General features: G+C 42.2%; 1 protein-coding gene across 9 annotated transcripts in view; it reads right to left on the bottom strand.

Annotated features, from left to right (window-relative positions):
• Positions 1 to 1599: 1599 nt before the first annotated feature.
• LOC106608144 (myelin transcription factor 1-like protein) overlaps positions 1600 to 21097 on the bottom strand; it is a 355994-nt gene continuing 336496 nt past the window's right edge. For all 9 annotated transcript variants that reach the window (XM_082977020.1, XM_082977024.1, XM_082977022.1 and 6 more), the window contains one exon: positions 1600 to 4777. In XM_082977020.1, coding sequence (XP_082833146.1) covers positions 4637 to 4777 — 141 coding nt within the window. In that variant the 3' untranslated portion in view covers positions 1600 to 4636. The remainder of the gene's footprint in view (positions 4778 to 21097) is intronic.

Raw genomic sequence — 21097 nt, 5'->3', positions numbered from 1 at the left:
CCTGTCTCCTGGTAGCGCCTCCATGCTCTGCACATTACGCTGACAGACACAGCAAACCTTCTTGCCACAGCTCGCATTGATGTGCCATCCTAGATGAGCTGCACTACCTGAGCCACTTGTGTGGGTTGTAGACTCCGTCTCATGCTACCACTAGAGTGAAAGCACCGCCAGCATTAAAAAGTGACCAAATCATCAGCCAGGAAGCATAGGAACTGAGAAGTGGTCTGTGGTCCCACCTGCAGAACCACTCCTTTATTGGGGGTGTCTTGCTAATTGCCTATAATTTCCACCTGTTGTCTATTCCATTTGCACAACAGCATGTGAAATGTATTGTCAATCAGTGTTGCTTCCTAAGTGGACAGTTTGATTTCACAGAAGTGTGATTGACTTGGAGTTACATTGTGTTGTTTAAGTGGTCCCTTTATTTTTTTGAGCAGTGTATAATGTTGTGTGTGCTGAATTTGCACGTGGAAGCCAAGCGCCACCATTACGATCACTGTCAAAGCTGTACAATACTCCATTGGTAATAAGGCATTATTTGTTCGACCGAATGGGATAACGTCTGTGTGAGCGTTTGAAATTAGATCAGGATCAAACGAGCAGGATACCTTTTTTTTTGCAAATATCTTTGACACAGATGTTATTAGCAAATTCTGGGGTGTCTAGCCAGCTTTAGCTTGGTACCTAGCTAGCACCAATGCAACCAGCCTGAATACAGTGAACAGTAGAAACGGCAGTCATGTTCAATATTCTTAGCAATGATTTAGGAATCTATGTGAGTAAGTATTCGCTAGGTAGCCACTTGTTGTTCTCCTATTGAAATAACTACCTAGCCAGCTACTTAACCCTGTTGCCCAAAACTACATTTATAAGCAGCCAGCTAGCGTCATCTGGCTACTGTGGCTTGACCGGACCGGGTTATGTGTTGTGAAGCTAGCCACAATAAGGATTAGCCAGAATAGTGGAATTTGCTGTTCGCCTTCAAAATAAAAATCCATCTTTGAATGTAACGCAGAAAGTTCTAATTGGTGGAATCATGCCATTTTTTTAGACGAGGTAATGTTAAACATTAATGGAGTGTTGGAATGTGGAGCAATGAAATGGGGTATCAGTCTACGCGTTGACACCCAGAGAACACAACTGTGAAGTGTTTACGCAAATATTAGCTCTTATTGCGGGACTTTGACGGTGGGAAATCACCTCCCCAGTCAGCCTATTGTGCGTATTGACGTTCATATTGCACTGTACAGCTTTACCTAATGATTGGGGATCAAGGAAATACACAAAGTAGGTTGACTGGTACAATAAATGTGGCTCAATTCACAGTGGTTTCAGAGTCCTGCAATAAGGCATGATTCCACAATTTATATTATTTGCATGACTTTCATTGAGAGACGTTTATTTTAAAGGCAAACCGCAAATTCCACTATTGTGGCTAATCCTTTTTGTGCCCAGCTTCACATAACTTGCAGCTGCATGCACCGTCTGATCAAGTCAGGTAAGTGACTCTGCACCAATGCTCCCTGACTAAGCTATTTCTCTTCTCATACTGTATGTCTTCAACAATGTTTGAGGCATCATTTTAGGAAACAGTACAAGTTAGTGTTGCAACACAAGTTTTATTCAGAGTAAGAGATGTTAACACCAGCATGATAAAAATCGTACAAACGTCACAATTTCAAATGAAATATCATAGCAACTTGTGATTTTAAACATACAACAAAAATTATAGATCAACAAAAATCATGCCATGTGGTACCAAAATTAAGTTGGAAAGTTTGCAAGAGGGGACAGGGGAAAGGAGAGAAGGAAATACATTTTGTATAAAATCATTTTCATCAAAGCATTACTCAAAATAAATTATAATTGTAGCAGTTTAATAAATTCATGAATTCCCAAATATTCATACGAAAATTATTCTGCATTCTAGCATGTGACATGTTAGTGTTCTGTATGTAAATAATTACAGATAAACTTTAACATTTGATATTACAGTATGAACTGACTGTTGGTGAGCAGCAGATTTGTGCTTAAAATTCCGGTTTCCTTTGTATCAGTAAGCATAATTGACTAAAGAAAAATAGTAGAAGCTGTCGATCCATCTAAAGCTTTGCTATATTGGCAATAAGCTGCTGACACAAAGCTTTAGACACGGACATGAGTAGTCATATGGAATGTGGACCTCTAGTCTAGTAGAAGTCCACATTCCACCTGTGAGATCAGGTCAATGACTATAGCACCCTCAGGTTGACTATCAAAAAGGGATGTCTGAAGTGAACTTGACTCACGGAGCTCTGTCTCGTGGACTCCACAGACTAACTTACTTCCACATAGGTCTTACGTGAATCATTCTCTCTATTTACCCATATTCATACTCACATGAAGTGTATGAACGATAAACTGGATTAAGAATACATTTATAATCCATTAGTAGAGTCATCTTCAGCAGGAGCAAGTCACATGGTTATGACAATTTGTAGAGGAAATGTAATTAGTAATAAGTACATACTATGTAAGGGTAGGTTACTGCAGTTGGCTGATGTTTAAAAGATAACGGCATTATAGGGGGCTGACATTGACACTTACATTGCATTATAATGGTGTTTTTAAAGGTCCAATTCAGCTGTTTTTATCTCAATATCAAATCTTTTCTGGGCAACAAGTAGGTTACTGTGATTGTTTTCAATTAAAATGGTCAAAAATAAACAAAAATAGCTTCTCAGCAAAGAGCAATTTCTCAAGCAATAATTTTTCTTGGACTGTCTGAGAGTGGTCTGAGTGGGGAAGGGAAAACTGAAAACTAGCTGTTTTTGGCAGAGAGATTTGGAACTCGCTTTCTTTTAACTTTTAACTAATTTACGGCCAAAACTCCATCCCACCAAAACAGGCAGAAATTTCAGGCGGTCTTTTAAAACAGCTCTTACACAAAAAGGGCATTATCATAAATTTCACAATTTCACAGTATTATTCCAAACTCATTGTGCGGAAATATATATGAAACACAGAAAAATCATTTTTTTGACTGCATTGGGCCTTTGAATACATTTATTAAGGGTGTCTCCTAGAAAGTGGTTGCAATTTACTCATGAAGTTGTCATCAATCATAGAAGCAATAATAAATCATGGACCACCATTACCAATATCACCGTTGTTGGTTAGCATTCTTTGCTGTTATAATGGATATCAATAACATCTTTTTTTTTTACCAATATATCCACTTTTAGGACTGAATCAAAGAGCAGTCTTTATCTCATGTAATGTGTTGTGGCTCAGACACATAGATGCATGATCGCAAAGACATTTCAACTGAACAAGTGCAATAATATACTATGATTAATGAAGGACGTTGACCCTGTAAGTCGAGCGCATCAATCAGTCTTTATAAAGATAACTTTTCTACAAAACCTCTGACCATCAATTTGAGCTTTCAAGTACCTCTTTAAGTTTCAATCAAAACATCAAAACATGGAAACAAAGGTGTCCCTGTGCAAAATGTAACATGAAAAGAACGAAACTCATTAACTCATCCATCGTTCATTTTGGAACTGATCTCCCCATGTTGAATTCCTAAAACATGATTGTATTAAAAGATTTATACAAAACTTAATACATTTACATTGTTAGTAAAAAGATTTTAATCAGCTATAATTTCATTTATAAGAAATTGCATATACCCAAACCTTTTCTATATAGATTGCATCCCATATCTAAACAAGTGATGTAATCATTGTTATACCAATATTGCTGATAAGTGGTCCTACTAAGTATTCAATAGAATTAAAATAAATTAGTAATGCTAGATTGTCTCCTTTATATTTTCCATAGCCATTGGTCGTTGGACATCTCGCTCTGTGTTTTTAACAACACAGATTACTAAGACTTTTTATTTCTAACTAAATGAAGTATAGTCATTCTAGGTTATGGGAGTTGCACCAGTTAGTAGTTTCCGTGTCATGATGTTTAAAATGTGTCATATTTATACATGGTTTCTTCTTAAACTTGATTTAAACACAGACATTATTATTAGTGTTCACACAGACCACTGAAGACAAAGAGTTTTTCAAACATTGTTACAAAAATCAATACATTTACATCCATTAAACAATCTTCACACCAAAGGTCATTTTTGTTTTCTATGACATACTTAGAGAAAAGCTTATCTAAAAATGATTGGTCCTCACATTGCCCTCATCTGGCTACCCACCCGTGGCACTCAGTTTTGATTGGTCCTCACATTTCTCTCATCTGGCTCTCCACCGTGGCGCTCAGTTTTGTCCTTTTTATCAATATCGTTAAAATAATGAATGATACAAGCTTACAATTAATAAATACATATACACTAAAATGTGCATACATTAGCAGCTATAAACAGTACATCACATTATATTAGGTCATATGAAAATGTACAAAACGTGAATGTTCTTTGAAACTTTTGCCATTGGGAACTATTTTTAAAGCAAGGCAAAAAACCCATTACAATGGAGCTCAGAGCATTACAGCATAATGAATAAAAGAAATACTACGGTAAATTACAGCAGCAACAATCATAATCCATTCTCTCTTTTGACTTTTATTTGTTGCTTTAATATCATTTGATTTGACCTCAGACCGGGCCTGTTGGCCAGAAGATAGGCTACTACACTTGGATGCCTTGCACTGCTTGTTTGATGTTCTCCAATAGTTCCTTGTTCTCTGGACTCTGGTATTGGTCTTGATGGGTGTACATGTCTGTCAGAGTACTCACATAAGTGTCAAAGTTTTGTTCATTCATTGGCTCCTGTGAGGGGAAAAAATACCAATAAGGACAATGGTACATAGTGTATGTTCAGCAGTCAGATTTACTATGGTGTCATTGTGATGATCAATTCATTTTGTTTTCAGAGAGAATGGAGAGGAGGGAAATAAAAATTGGTCAGGGAAGGACATTGACAGCTGCGAACATTGTCAAAACAGTATTGTGGGCTGTACTAACACAGTATGGTGGGTTGTACTAACACAGTATTGTGGGATGTACTAACACAGTATGGTGGGTTGTACTAACACAGTATTGTGGGTTGTACTAACACAGTATAGTGGGGTTGTACTAACACAGTATGGTGGGGTTGTATAGTGGGGTTGTACTAACACAGTATGGTGGGTTGTACTAACACAGTATGGTGGGTTGTACTAACACAGTATTGTGGGTTGTACTAACACAGTATTGTGGGTTGTACTAACACAGTATGGTGGGGTTGTGCTGACATAGTATGGTGGGGATGTACTGACACAGTATGGTGGGGTTGTACTAACACAGTATGGTGGGGTTGTACTAACACAGTATGGTGGGTTGTACTAACACAGTATGGTGGGGTTGTGCTAACACAGTATAGTGGAGTTGTACTAACACAGTATGGTGGGTTGTACTAACACAGTTTATGGGGTTGTGCTAACACAGTATGGTGGGTTGTACTAACAGTTTAGTGGGGTTGTACTAACACAGTATGGTGGGGTTGTACTAACACAGTACAGTGGGGTTGTACAAACACAGTATAGTGGGGTTGTACTAACAGTTTAGTGGGGTTGTACTAACACAGTATGGTGGGGTTGTACTAACACAGTTTAGTGGGGTTGTACTAACACAGTATAGTGGGGTTGTACTAACAGTTTAGTGGGGTTGTACTAACACAGTATGGTGGGGTTGTACTAACAGTTTAGTGGGGTTGTACTAACACAGTTTAGTGGGGTTGTACTAACACAGTTTAGTGGGGTTGTACTAACAGTTTAGTGGGGTTGTACTAACAGTTTAGTGGGGTTGTACTAACACAGTTTAGTGGGGTTGTACTAACACAGTTTAGTGGGGTTGTACTAACACAGTATAGTGGGATTGTACTAAGTCAGTATGGTGGGGTTGTGCTAACACAGCAGAGGGGGGTTGTGCTAACACAGTATGGTGGGGTTGTACTAAGACAGTATGGTGGGGTTGTACTAACACAGTATAGTGGGGTTGTACTAACACAGTATGGTGGGGTTGTACTAACACAGTATAGTGGGGTTGTACTAACACAGTAGTGGGGTTGTATAGTGGGGTTGTACTAACGCAGTTTGTGGGGTTGTACTAACACAGTATAGTGAGGTTGTGCTAACACAGTATAGTGGGGTTGTGCTAACACAGTATAGTGGGGTTGTATTGTGGGGTTGTACTAACACAGTATGGTGGGGTTGTACTAACACAGTATAGTGAGGTTGTGCTAACACAGTAGTGGGGTTGTATTGTGGGGTTGTACTAACACAGTATAGTGGGGTTGTACTAAAACAGTATAGTGGGGTTGTATAGTGGGGTTGTACTAACACAGTATGGTGGGGTTGTACTAACTCAGTATAGTGGGGTTGTACTAACACAGTATAGTAGGGTTGTACTAACACAGTGTAGTGGGGTTGTACTAACACAGTATAGTGGGGTTGTACTAACACAGTATAGTAGGGTTGTACTAACACAGTGTAGTGGGGTTGTACTAACACAGTATAGTGGGGTTGTACTAACACAGTATAGTGGGGTTGTGCTAACACAGTATAGTGGGGTTGTGCTAACACAGTATAGTGGGGTTGTACAAACACAGTATAGTGGGGTTGTACTAAAACAGTATAATGGGGTTGTGCTAACACAGTATAGTTTGGTTGAATTAACACAGTATGGTGGGGTTGTGCTAACACAGTATAGTGGGGTTGTTCTAACACAGTGTAGTGGGATTGAATTTTGGGGTTGTACTAACACAGTATAGTGAGGTTGTATAGTGGGGTTGTACTAACACAGTATGGTGGGGTTGTACTAACACAGTATAGTGGGGTTGTACTAACACAGTATAGTGGGGTTGTACTAACACAGTATAGTGGGGTTGTACTCAAACAGTACAGTGGGGTTGTACTAACAGTATAGTGGGGTTGTACTAACAAAGTATGTTGGGGTTGAACTAACACAGTTTAGTGGGGTTGTACTAACACAGTATAGTGGGGTTTTACTGACACAGTATGGTGGGGTTTTACTGACACAGTATGGTGGGGTTGTGCTAACACAGTATAGTGGGGTTGTAGTAACACAGTATGGTGGGGTTGTATAGTGGGGTTGTACTAACACAGCATGGTGGGGTTATAGTTACACAGTATAGTGGGGTTGTACTAACACAATATGGTGGGGTTGTATAGGGGGGTTGTACTAACACAATATGGTGGGGTTGTATTAACACAGTATGGTGGGTTTGTACTAACAGTTTAGTGGGGTTGTACTAACACAGTATGGTGGGTTGTACTAGCACAGTATAGTGGGGTTGTACTAACACAGTATAGTGGGGTTGTACTAACAGTTTAGTGGGGTTGTACTAACACTGTATGGTGGGGTTGTGCTAACAGAGTTTAGTGGGGTTGTACTAACACAGTATAGTGGGATTGTACTAAGTCAGTATGGTGGGGTTGTATTAACACAGTATAGTGGGGTTGTACTAACACAGTGTAGTGGGGTTGTGCTAACACAGTATAGTGGGGTTGTACTAAGACAGTATGGTGGGGTTGTATTAACACAGTATAGTGGGGTTGTACTAACACAGTATAGTGGGGTTGTACTAACACAGTACGGTAGGGTTGTACTAACACAGTATAGTGGGGTTGTACTAACACAGTATAGTGGGGTTGTACTAACACAGTTTGGTGGGGTTGTACTAACACAGTATAGTGAGGTTGTGCTAACACAGTATAGTGAGGTTGTATAGTGGGGTTTTGCTAACACAGTATAGTGGGGTTGTGCTAACACAGTATAGTGAGGTTGTATTGTGGGGTTGTACTAACACAGTATGGTGGGGTTGTAATAACACAGTATGGTGGGGTTGTGCTAACACAGTATAGTGGGGTTGTATATTGGGGTTGTGCTAACACAGTAGTGGGGTTGTATTGTGGGGTTGAACTAGCACAGTATGGTGGGGTTGTACTAACACAGTATAGTGGGGTTGTACTAACACAGTTTGTGGGGTTGTACTAACACAGTATAGTGAGGTTGTGCTAACAAGGTATAGTGGGGTTGTGCTAACACAGTATAGTGAGGTTGTATTGTGGGGTTGTACTAACACAGTTTAGTGGGGTTGTACTAACACAGTTTAGTGGGGTTGTACTAACAGTTTAGTGGGGTTGTACTAACAGTTTAGTGGGGTTGTACTAACACAGTTTAGTGGGGTTGTACTAACACAGTTTAGTGGGGTTGTACTAACACAGTATAGTGGGATTGTACTAAGTCAGTATGGTGGGGTTGTGCTAACACAGCAGAGGGGGGTTGTGCTAACACAGTATGGTGGGGTTGTACTAAGACAGTATGGTGGGGTTGTACTAACACAGTATAGTGGGGTTGTACTAACACAGTATGGTGGGGTTGTACTAACACAGTATAGTGGGGTTGTACTAACACAGTAGTGGGGTTGTATAGTGGGGTTGTACTAACGCAGTTTGTGGGGTTGTACTAACACAGTATAGTGAGGTTGTGCTAACACAGTATAGTGGGGTTGTGCTAACACAGTATAGTGGGGTTGTATTGTGGGGTTGTACTAACACAGTATGGTGGGGTTGTACTAACACAGTATAGTGAGGTTGTGCTAACACAGTAGTGGGGTTGTATTGTGGGGTTGTACTAACACAGTATAGTGGGGTTGTACTAAAACAGTATAGTGGGGTTGTATAGTGGGGTTGTACTAACACAGTATGGTGGGGTTGTACTAACTCAGTATAGTGGGGTTGTACTAACACAGTATAGTAGGGTTGTACTAACACAGTGTAGTGGGGTTGTACTAACACAGTATAGTGGGGTTGTACTAACACAGTATAGTGGGGTTGTGCTAACACAGTATAGTGGGGTTGTGCTAACACAGTATAGTGGGGTTGTACAAACACAGTATAGTGGGGTTGTACTAAAACAGTATAATGGGGTTGTGCTAACACAGTATAGTTTGGTTGAATTAACACAGTATGGTGGGGTTGTGCTAACACAGTATAGTGGGGTTGTTCTAACACAGTGTAGTGGGATTGAATTTTGGGGTATTACTAACACAGTATAGTGAGGTTGTATAGTGGGGTTGTACTAACACAGTATGGTGGGGTTGTACTAACACAGTATAGTGGGGTTGTACTCAAACAGTACAGTGGGGTTGTACTAACAGTATAGTGGGGTTGTACTAACAAAGTATGTTGGGGTTGAACTAACACAGTTTAGTGGGGTTGTACTAACACAGTATAGTGGGGTTTTACTGACACAGTATGGTGGGGTTTTACTGACACAGTATGGTGGGGTTGTGCTAACACAGTATAGTGGGGTTGTAGTAACACAGTATGGTGGGGTTGTATAGTGGGGTTGTACTAACACAGCATGGTGGGGTTATAGTTACACAGTATGGTGGGGTTGTATAGTGGGGTTGTATAGTGGGGTTGTACTAACACAATATGGTGGGGTTGTATAGTGGGGTTGTATAGGGGGGTTGTACTAACACAATATGGTGGGGTTGTATTAACACAGTATGGTGGGGTTGTACTAACAGTTTAGTGGGGTTGTACTAACACAGTATGGTGGGTTGTACTAGCACAGTATAGTGGGGTTGTACTAACACAGTATAGTGGGGTTGTACTAACAGTTTAGTGGGGTTGTACTAACACTGTATGGTGGGGTTGTGCTAACAGAGTTTAGTGGGGTTGTACTAACACAGTATAGTGGGATTGTACTAAGTCAGTATAGTGGGGTTGTATTAACACAGTATAGGGTGGTTGTACTAACACAGTACGGTAGGGTTGTACTAACACAGTATAGTGGGGTTGTACTAACACAGTATAGTGGGGTTGTACTAACACAGTTTGGTGGGGTTGTACTAACACAGTATAGTGAGGTTGTGCTAACACAGTATAGTGAGGTTGTATAGTGGGGTTTTGCTAACACAGTATAGTGGGGTTGTGCTAACACAGTATAGTGAGGTTGTATTGTGGGGTTGTACTAACACAGTATGGTGGGGTTGTAATAACACAGTATGGTGGGGTTGTGCTAACACAGTATAGTGGGGTTGTATATTGGGGTTGTGCTAACACAGTAGTGGGGTTGTATTGTGGGGTTGAACTAGCACAGTATGGTGGGGTTGTACTAACACAGTATAGTGGGGTTGTACTAACACAGTTTGTGGGGTTGTACTAACACAGTATAGTGAGGTTGTGCTAACAAGGTATAGTGGGGTTGTGCTAACACAGTATAGTGAGGTTGTATTGTGGGGTTGTACTAACACAGTATGGTGGGGTTGTACTAACACAGGTTGTGCTAACACAGTGTAGTGAGGTTGTATAGTGGGGTTGTGCTAACACGGTAGTGGGGTTGTATTGTGGGGTTGAACTAACACAGTATAGTGGGGTTGTGCTAACACAGTTTAGTGGGGTTGTACTAACACAGTATGGTGGGTTGGACTAACACAGTATGGTGGGGTTGTACTAACACAGTATAGTGGGGTTGTGTAATGGGTTTGTACTAACACAGTATGGTGGGGTTGTACTAACACAGTATAGTGGAGTTGTACTAACACAGTATAGTGGGGTTGTATAATGGGGTTGTACTAACACAGTGTAGTGGGGTTGTACTCACACAGTATGGTGGGGTTGTACTAACACAGTATGGTGGGGTTGTACTAACACAGTATGGTGGGGTTGTGCTAACACAGTATGCTGGGGTTGTACTAACACAGTATAGTGGGGTTGTACTAACACAGTATAGTGGGGTTGTACTAACACAGTATAGTGGGGTTTTACTAACACAGTATAGTGGGGTTGTGGTAACACAGTTTAGTGGGGTTGTACTTTCAAAATGTAGTGGGGTTGTGCTAACACAGTATGATGGGCTTGTGCTAACACAGTATGGTGGGGTTGTGCTAACACAGTTTAGTGGGGTTGTGCTAACACAGTATAGTGGGGTTGTGCTAACACAGTATAGTGGTGTTGTATAGTGGGGTTGTACTAACACAGGATGGTGGGGTTGTATAGTGGGTTTGTACTTACACAGTATAGTGGGGTTGTTCTAACACAGTATGATGGGGTTGTACTAACACAATATAGTGGGGTTGTATAATGGGGTTGAACTAACACAGTATAGTGGGGTTGTGCTAACACAGAATAGTGGGGTTGTACTAACACAGTATAGTGGGGTTGTACTAACACAGTATGGTGGGGTTGTACTAACACAGTTTAGTGGGGTTGTACTAACACAGTATAGTGAGGTTGTATAGTGGGGTTTTGCTAACACAGTATAGTGGGGTTGTGCTAACACAGTATAGTGAGGTTGTATTGTGGTGTTGTACTAACACAGTATGGTGGGGTTGTGCTAACACAGTATGGTGGGGTTGTGCTAACACAGTATAGTGGGGTTGTATATTGGGGTTGTGCTAACACAGTAGTGGGGTTGTTTTGTGGGGTTGAACTAGCACAGTATGGTGGGGTTGTACTAACACAGTATAGTGGGGTTGTACTAACACAGTGTAGTGGGGTTGTGCTAACACAGTATAGTGGGGTTGTACTAAGACAGTATGGTGGGGTTGTATTAACACAGTATAGTGGGGTTGTACTAACACAGTATAGTGGGGTTGTACTAACACAGTACGGTAGGGTTGTACTAACACAGTATAGTGGGGTTGTACTAACACAGTATAGTGGGGTTGTACTAACACAGTTTGGTGGGGTTGTACTAACACAGTATAGTGAGGTTGTGCTAACACAGTATAGTGAGGTTGTATAGTGGGGTTTTGCTAACACAGTATAGTGGGGTTGTGCTAACACAGTATAGTGAGGTTGTATTGTGGGGTTGTACTAACACAGTATGGTGGGGTTGTAATAACACAGTATGGTGGGGTTGTGCTAACACAGTATAGTGGGGTTGTATATTGGGGTTGTGCTAACACAGTAGTGGGGTTGTATTGTGGGGTTGAACTAGCACAGTATGGTGGGGTTGTACTAACACAGTATAGTGGGGTTGTACTAACACAGTTTGTGGGGTTGTACTAACACAGTATAGTGAGGTTGTGCTAACAAGGTATAGTGGGGTTGTGCTAACACAGTATAGTGAGGTTGTATTGTGGGGTTGTACTAACACAGTATGGTGGGGTTGTACTAACACAGGTTGTGCTAACACAGTGTAGTGAGGTTGTATAGTGGGGTTGTGCTAACACGGTAGTGGGGTTGTATTGTGGGGTTGAACTAACACAGTATAGTGGGGTTGTGCTAACACAGTTTAGTGGGGTTGTACTAACACAGTATGGTGGGTTGGACTAACACAGTATGGTGGGGTTGTACTAACACAGTATAGTGGGGTTGTGTAATGGGTTTGTACTAACACAGTATGGTGGGGTTGTACTAACACAGTATAGTGGAGTTGTACTAACACAGTATAGTGGGGTTGTATAATAGGGTTGTACTAACACAGTGTAGTGGGGTTGTACTCACACAGTATGGTGGGGTTGTACTAACACAGTATGGTGGGGTTGTACTAACACAGTATGGTGGGGTTGTGCTAACACAGTATGCTGGGGTTGTACTAACACAGTATAGTGGGGTTGTACTAACACAGTATAGTGGGGTTGTACTAACACAGTATAGTGGGGTTTTACTAACACAGTATAGTGGGGTTGTGGTAACACAGTTTAGTGGGGTTGTACTTACAAAATTTAGTGGGGTTGTGCTAACACAGTATGATGGGCTTGTGCTAACACAGTATGGTGGGGTTGTGCTAACACAGTTTAGTGGGGTTGTGCTAACACAGTATAGTGGGGTTGTGCTAACACAGTATAGTGGTGTTGTATAGTGGGGTTGTACTAACACAGGATGGTGGGGTTGTATAGTGGGTTTGTACTTACACAGTATAGTGGGGTTGTTCTAACACAGTATGATGGGGTTGTACTAACACAATATAGTGGGGTTGTATAGTGGGGTTGAACTAACACAGTATAGTGGGGTTGTGCTAACACAGAATAGTGGGGTTGTACTAACACAGTATAGTGGGGTTGTACTAACACAGTATAGTGGGGTTGTACTAACACAGTTTGGTGGGGTTGTACTAACACAGTATAGTGAGGTTGTATAGTGGGGTTTTGCTAACACAGTATAGTGGGGTTGTGCTAACACAGTATAGTGAGGTTGTATTGTGGGGTTGTGCTAACACAGTATGATGGGCTTGTGCTAACACAGTATGGTGGGGTTGTACTAACACAGTTTAGTGGGGTTGTACTAACACAGTATAGTGAGGTTGTATAGTGGGGTTTTGCTAACACAGTATAGTGGGGTTGTGCTAACACAGTATAGTGAGGTTGTATTGTGGGGTTGTACTAACACAGTATGGTGGGGTTGTGCTAACACAGTATGGTGGGGTTGTGCTAACACAGTATAGTGGGGTTGTATATTGGGGTTGTGCTAACACAGTAGTGGGGTTGTTTTGTGGGGTTGAACTAGCACAGTATGGTGGGGTTGTACTAACACAGTATAGTGGGGTTGTACTAACACAGTTTGTGGGGTTGTACTAACACAGTATAGTGAGGTTGTGCTAACAAGGTATAGTGGGGTTGTGCTAACACAGTATAGTGAGGTTGTATTGTGGGGTTGTACTAACACAGTATGGTGGGGTTGTACTAACACAGGTTGTGCTAACACAGTGTAGTGAGGTTGTATAGTGGGGTTGTGCTAACACGGTAGTGGGGTTGTATTGTGGGGTTGAACTAACACAGTATAGTGGGGTTGTGCTAACACAGTTTAGTGGGGTTGTACTAACACAGTATGGTGGGTTGGACTAACACAGTATGGTGGGGTTGTACTAACACAGTATAGTGGGGTTGTGTAATGGGTTTGTACTAACACAGTATGGTGGGGTTGTACTAACACAGTATAGTGGAGTTGTACTAACACAGTATAGTGGGGTTGTATAATGGGGTTGTACTAACACAGTGTAGTGGGGTTGTACTCACACAGTATGGTGGGGTTGTACTAACACAGTATGGTGGGGTTGTACTAACACAGTATGGTGGGGTTGTGCTAACACAGTATGCTGGGGTTGTACTAACACAGTATAGTGGGGTTGTACTAACACAGTATAGTGGGGTTGTACTAACACATTATAGTGGGGTTTTACTAACACAGTATAGTGGGGTTGTGGTAACACAGTTTAGTGGGGTTGTACTTACAAAATTTAGTGGGGTTGTGCTAACACAGTATGATGGGCTTGTGCTAACACAGTATGGTGGGGTTGTGCTAACACAGTTTAGTGGGGTTGTGCTAACACAGTATAGTGGGGTTGTGCTAACACAGTATAGTGGTGTTGTATAGTGGGGTTGTACTAACACAGGATGGTGGGGTTGTATAGTGGGTTTGTACTTACACAGTATAGTGGGGTTGTGCTAACACAGTATGATGGGGTTGTACTAACACAGTATAGTGGGGTTGTATAGTGGGGTTTTGCTAACACAGTAGTGGGGTTGTATTGTGGGGTTGAACTAACACAGTATAGTGGGGTTGTGCTAACACAGAATAGTGGGGTTGTACTAACACAGTATAGTGGGGTTGTACTAACACAGTATAGTGGGGTTGTACTAACACAGTTTGGTGGGGTTGTACTAACACAGTATAGTGAGGTTGTATAGTGGGGTTTTGCTAACACAGTATAGTGGGGTTGTGCTAACACAGTATAGTGAGGTTGTATTGTGGGGTTGTGCTAACACAGTATGATGGGCTTGTGCTAACACAGTATGGTGGGGTTGTACTAACACAGTTTAGTGGGGTTGTACTAACACAGTATAGTGAGGTTGTATAGTGGGGTTTTGCTAACACAGTATAGTGGGGTTGTGCTAACACAGTATAGTGAGTTTGTATTGTGGGGTTGTACTAACACAGTATGGTGGGGTTGTGCTAACACAGTATGGTGGGGTTGTGCTAACACAGTATAGTGGGGTTGTATATTGGGGTTGTGCTAACACAGTAGTGGGGTTGTATTGTGGGGTTGTACTAACACAGTATAGTGGGGTTATACTAACACAGTTTGTGGGGTTGTACTAACACAGTATAGTGAGGTTGTGCTAACAAGGTATAGTGGGGTTGTGCTAACACAGTATAGTGAGGTTGTATTGTGGGGTTGTACTAACACAGTATGGTGGGGTTGTACTAACACAGGTTGTGCTAACACAGTATGATGGGCTTGTGCTAACACAGTATGGTGGGGTTGTACTAACACAGTTTAGTGGGGTTGTACTAACACAGTATAGTGAGGTTGTATAGTGGGGTTTTGCTAACACAGTATAGTGGGGTTGTGCTGACACAATATAGTGAGGTTGTATTGTGGGGTTGTGCTAACACAGTATGATGGGCTTGTGCTAACACAGTATGGTGGGGTTGTACTAACACAGTTTAGTGGGGTTGTGCTAACACAGTATAGTGGGGTTGTGCTAACACAGTATAGTGGTGTTGTATAGTGGGGTTGTACTAACACAGGATGGTGGGGTTGTATAGTGGGTTTGTACTTACACAGTATAGTGGGGTTGTGCTAACACAGTATGATGTCGTTGTACTAACACAGTATAGTGGGGTTGTACTAACACAGTTTGGTGGGGTTGTACTAACACAGTATAGTGAGGTTGTGCTAACACAGTATAGTGAGGTTGTATTGTGGGGTTGTACTAACACAGTGTGGTGGGGTTGTGCTAACACAGTTTAGTGGGGTTGTAGTAACACAGTTTGGTGGGGTTGTAGTAACACCGTTTGGTGGGGTTGTACTAACACAGTATAGTGGGTTTGTACTAACACAGTACAGTGGGGTTGTGCTAACACAGTATGATGGGGTTGTGCTAACACAGTATAGTGGGGTTGTGCTAACACCGTATGGTGGGGTTGTACTAACACAGTATAGTGGGGTTGTAGTAACACAGTTTGGTGAGGTTGTACTAACACAGTATAGTGGCTTTGTACTAACACAGTATGGTGGGATTGTACTAACACAGTTTAGTGGGGTTGTGCTAACACAGTATAGTGGGGTTGTACTAACAGTTTAGTGGGGTTGTACAAACACAGTAGAGTGGGGTTGTGCTAACACCGTATGGTGGGGTTGTACTAACACAGTATAGTGGGGTTGTACGAACAAAGTATGGTGGGGTTGTAGAGTGGGGTTAAGCTAACACAGTATAGTGGGGTTGTGCTAACACTGTATAGTGAGGTTGTATAGTGGGGTTGTACTAACACAGTATAGTGGGGTTGTATATTGGGGTTTTACGAACACAGTATCGTGGGGTTGAACTAACACAGTATAGTGGGGTTGTACTAACACAGTATAGTGGGGTTGTACTAACACAGTATAGTGGGGTTGTACTCAAACAGTATAGTGGGGTTGTACTAACACAGTATAGTGGGGTTGTACTAACACAGTATAGTGGGGTTGTGCTAACACAGTATAGTGGGGTTGTGCTAACACAGTATAGTGGGGTTGTGCTAACACAGTATAGTGAGGTTGTATTGTGGGGTTGTACTAACACAGTATGGTGGGGTTGTACTAACACAGGTTGTGCTAACACAGTATGGTGGGGTTGTACTAACACAGTTTAGTGGGGTTGTACTAACACAGTATAGTGAGGTTGTATAGTGGGGTTTTGCTAACACAGTATAGTGGGGTTGTGCTGACACAATATAGTGAGGTTGTATTGTGGGGTTGTGCTAACACAGTATGATGGGCTTGTGCTAACACAGTATGGTGGGGTTGTACTAACACAGTTTAGTGGGGTTGTGCTAACACAGTATAGTGGGGTTGTGCTAACACAGTATAGTGGTGTTGTATAGTGGGGTTGTACTAACACAGGATGGTGGGGTTGTATAGTGGGTTTGTACTTACACAGTATAGTGGGGTTGTGCTAACACAGTATGATGTCGTTGTACTAACACAGTATAGTGGGGTTGTACTAACACAGTTTGGTGGGGTTGTACTAACACAGTATAGTGAGGTTGTGCTAACACAGTATAGTGAGGTTGTATTGTGGGGTTGTACTAACACAGTGTGGTGGGGTTGTGCTAACACAGTTTAGTGGGGTTGTAGTAACACAGTTTGGTGGGGTTGTAGTAACACCGTTTGGTGGGGTTGTGCTAACACAGTTTAGTGGGGTTGTACTAACACAGTATAGTGGGGTTGTAGTAACACAGTTTGGTGAGGTTGTACTAACACAGTATAGTGGGTTTGTACTAACACAGTACAGTGGGGTTGTGCTAACACAGTATGATGGGGTTGTGCTAACACAGTATAGTGGGGTTGTGCTAACACCGTATGGTGGGGTTGTACTAACACAGTATAGTGGGGTTGTAGTAACACAGTTTGGTGAGGTTGTACTAACACAGTATAGTGGCTTTGTACTAACACAGTATGGTGGGATTGTACTAACACAGTTTAGTGGGGTTGTGCTAACACAGTATAGTGGGGTTGTACTAACAGTTTAGTGGGGTTGTACAAACACAGTAGAGTGGGGTTGTGCTAACACCGTATGGTGGGGTTGTACTAACACAGGATAGTGGGGTTGTACGAACAAAGTATGGTGGGGTTGTAGAGTGGGGTTAAGCTAACACAGTATAGTGGGGTTGTGCTAACACTGTATAGTGAGGTTGTATAGTGGGGTTGTACTAACACAGTATAGTGGGGTTGTATATTGGGGTTTTACGAACACAGTATCGTGGGGTTGAACTAACACAGTATAGTGGGGTTGTACTAACACAGTATAGTGGGGTTGTACTAACACAGTATAGTGGGGTTGTACTCAAACAGTATAGTGGGGTTGTACTAACACAGTATAGTGGGGTTGTACTAACACAGTATAGTGGGGTTGTGCTAACACTGTATAGTGGGGTTGTGCTAACACAGTATAGTGGGGTTGTGCTAACACAGTATAGTGGGGTTGTGCTAACACAGTATAGTGGGATTGTACTAACACAGTATAGTGGGGTTGTTCTAACACAGTATAGTGAGGTTGTATAGTGTGGTTGTACTAGCACAGTATGGTGGGGTTGTACTAACTCAGTATAGTGGCGTTGTACTAACACAGTATAGTGGGGTTGTACTAACACAGTGTAGTGGGGTTGTACTAACACAGTGTAGTGGGGTTGTACTAACACAGTATAGTGGGGTTGTACTAACACAGTATGGTGGGGATGTACTAAAACAGTATAGTGGGGTTGTACTAACACAGTATAGTTTGGTTGTACTAACACAGTATAGTGGGGTTGTACTAAAACAGTATAGTGGGGTTGTATAGTGGGGTTGTGCTAACACAGTATAGTGGGGTTGTGCTAACACAGTGTAGTGGGGTTGTTCTAACACAGTACAGTGGGGTTGAATTTTGGGGTTGTACTAACACAGTATAGTGAGGTTGTATAGTGTGGTTGTGCTAACACAGTGTGGTGGGGTTGTACTAACTCATTATTGTGGGGTTGTATAGTGTGGTTGTGCTAACACAGTGTGGTGGGGTTGTACTGACACAGTATGGTGGGGTTGTGCTAACACAGTATAGTGGGGTTGAACTAACACAGTATGGTGGGGTTGTACTCACACAGTATGGTGGGGTTGTACTGACACAGTATGGTGGGGTTGTGCTAACACAGTATAGTGGGGTTGTACTAACACAGTATGGTGGGGTTGTATAGTGGGGTTGTACTAACACAGTATGGTGGGGTTGTACTAACACAGTATAGTGGGGTTGTAGTAACACAGTATGGTGGGGTTGTACTAACACAGTATAGTGGGGTTGTACTAACACAGTATGGTGGGTTTGTGCTAACACAGTATAGTGGGTTTGTACTAACACAGTATATTGGGGTTTTACTGACACAGTATGGTGGGGTTGTGCTAACACAGTATGGTGGGGTTGTATAATGGGGTTGTATAGTGGGGTTGTACTAACACAATATGGTGGGGTTGTATAGTGGGGTTGTATCGGGGGGTTGTACTAACACAGTATAGTGGGGTTGTATAGTGGGGTTGTATAGGGGGGTTGTACTAACACAGTATAGTCGGGTTGTACTAACACAGTATGGTGGGGTTGTACTAACACAGTGTGGTGGGGTTGTACTAACACAGTATGGTGGGGTTGTACTAACACAGTATAGTGGGGTTGTACTAACACAGTATGGTGGGTTTGTACTAACACAGTGTGGTGGGGTTGTACTAACACTGTATGATGGGGTTGTACTAACACAGTATAGTGGGGTTGTACTCACACAGTATAGTGGGGTTGTACTAACACAGTGTAGTGGGGTTGTACTAACACAGTGTAGTGGGGTTGTACTAACACAGTATAGTAGGGTTGTACTAACACAGTATGGTGGGGATGTACTAAAACAGTATAGTGGGGTTGTACTAACACAGTATAGTGGGGTTGTACTAACACAGTATAGTGGGGTTGTACTAAAACAGTATAGTGGGGTTGTATAGTGGGGTTGTTCTAACACAGTATAGTGGGGTTGTGCTAACACAGTGTAGTGGGGTTGTTCTAACACAGTACAGTGGGGTTGAATTTTGGGGTTGTACTAACACAGTATAGTGAGGTTGTATAGTGTGGTTGTGCTAACACAGTGTGGTGGGGTTGTACTAACTCATTATAGTGGGGTTGTATAGTGTGGTTGTGCTAACACAGTGTGGTGGGGTTGTACTGACACAGTATGGTGGGGTTGTGCTAACACAGTATAGTGGGGTTGAACTAACACAGTATGGTGGGGTTGTACTCACACAGTATGGTGGGGTTGTACTCACACAGTATGGTGGGCTTGTATAGTGTGGTTGTGCTAACACAGTGTGGTGGGGTTGTACTGACACAGTATGGTGGGGTTGTGCTAACACAGTATAGTGGGGTTGTACTAACACAGTATGGTGGGGTTGTATAGTGGGGTTGTACTAACACAGTATGGTGGGGTTGTACTAACACAGTATAGTGGGGTTGTAGTAACACAGTATGGTGGGATTGTACTAACACAGTATATTGGGGTTGTACTAACACAGTATGGTGGGTTTGTGCTAACACAGTATAGTGGGTTTGTACTAACACAGTATATTGGGGTTTTACTGACACAGTATGGTGGGGTTGTGCTAACACAGTATGGTGGGGTTGTATAATGGGGTTGTATAGTGGGGTTGTACTAACACAATATGGTGGGGTTGTATAGTGGGGTTGTATCGGGGGGTTGTACTAACACAGTATAGTGGGGTTGTATAGTGGGGTTGTATAGGGGGGTTGTACTAACACAGTATAGTCGGGTTGTACTAACACAGTATGGTGGGGTTGTACTAACACAGTGTGGTGGGGTTGTACTAACACAGTATAGTGGGGTTGTACTAACACAGTATGGTGGGGTTGTACTAACACTGTATGATGGGGTTGTACTAACACAGTATGGTGGGGTTGTGCTAACACAGTATAGTGGGGTTGTATAGTGGGGTTGTACTAACACAGTATGGTGGGGTTGTACTAACACAGTATGGTGGGGTTGTAGTAACACAGTATGGTGGGGTTGTACTAACACAGTATAGTTTGGTTGTACTAACACAGTATGGTGGGTTTGTGCTAACACAGTATAGTGGGTTTGTACTAACACAGTATATTGGGGTTTTACTGACACAGTATGGTGGGGTTGTGCTAACACAGTATGGTGGGGTTGTATAATGGGGTTGTATAGTGGGGTTGTACTAACACAATATGGTGGGGTTGTATAGTGGGGTTGTATCGGGGGGTTGTACTAACACAGTATAGTGTGGTTGTATAGTGGGGTCTATAGGGGGGTTGTACTAACACAGTATAGTGGGGTTGTGCTAACACAGTATAGTGGGGTTGTACTAACACAGTATGGTGGGGTTGTACTAACACAGTGTGGTGGGGTTGTACTAACACAGTATGGTGGGGTTGTACTAACACAGTATAGTGGGGTTGTACTAACACAGTATGGTGGGTTTGTCCTAACACAGTGTGGTGGGGTTGTACTAACACTGTATGATGGGGTTGTACTAACACAGTATAGTGGGGTTGTACTCACACAGTATAGTGGGGTTGTATAGTGGGGTTGTACTAACACA

Source organism: Salmo salar, chromosome 06 (assembly GCF_965601325.2).
Source record: "Salmo salar chromosome 06, fSalSal1, whole genome shotgun sequence".
Taxonomy (NCBI): Eukaryota; Metazoa; Chordata; class Actinopteri; order Salmoniformes; family Salmonidae; genus Salmo; species Salmo salar.
The sequence above is the reverse complement of the archived record's forward strand: the minus strand, read 5'-3'. Positions and strand labels throughout refer to the sequence as shown.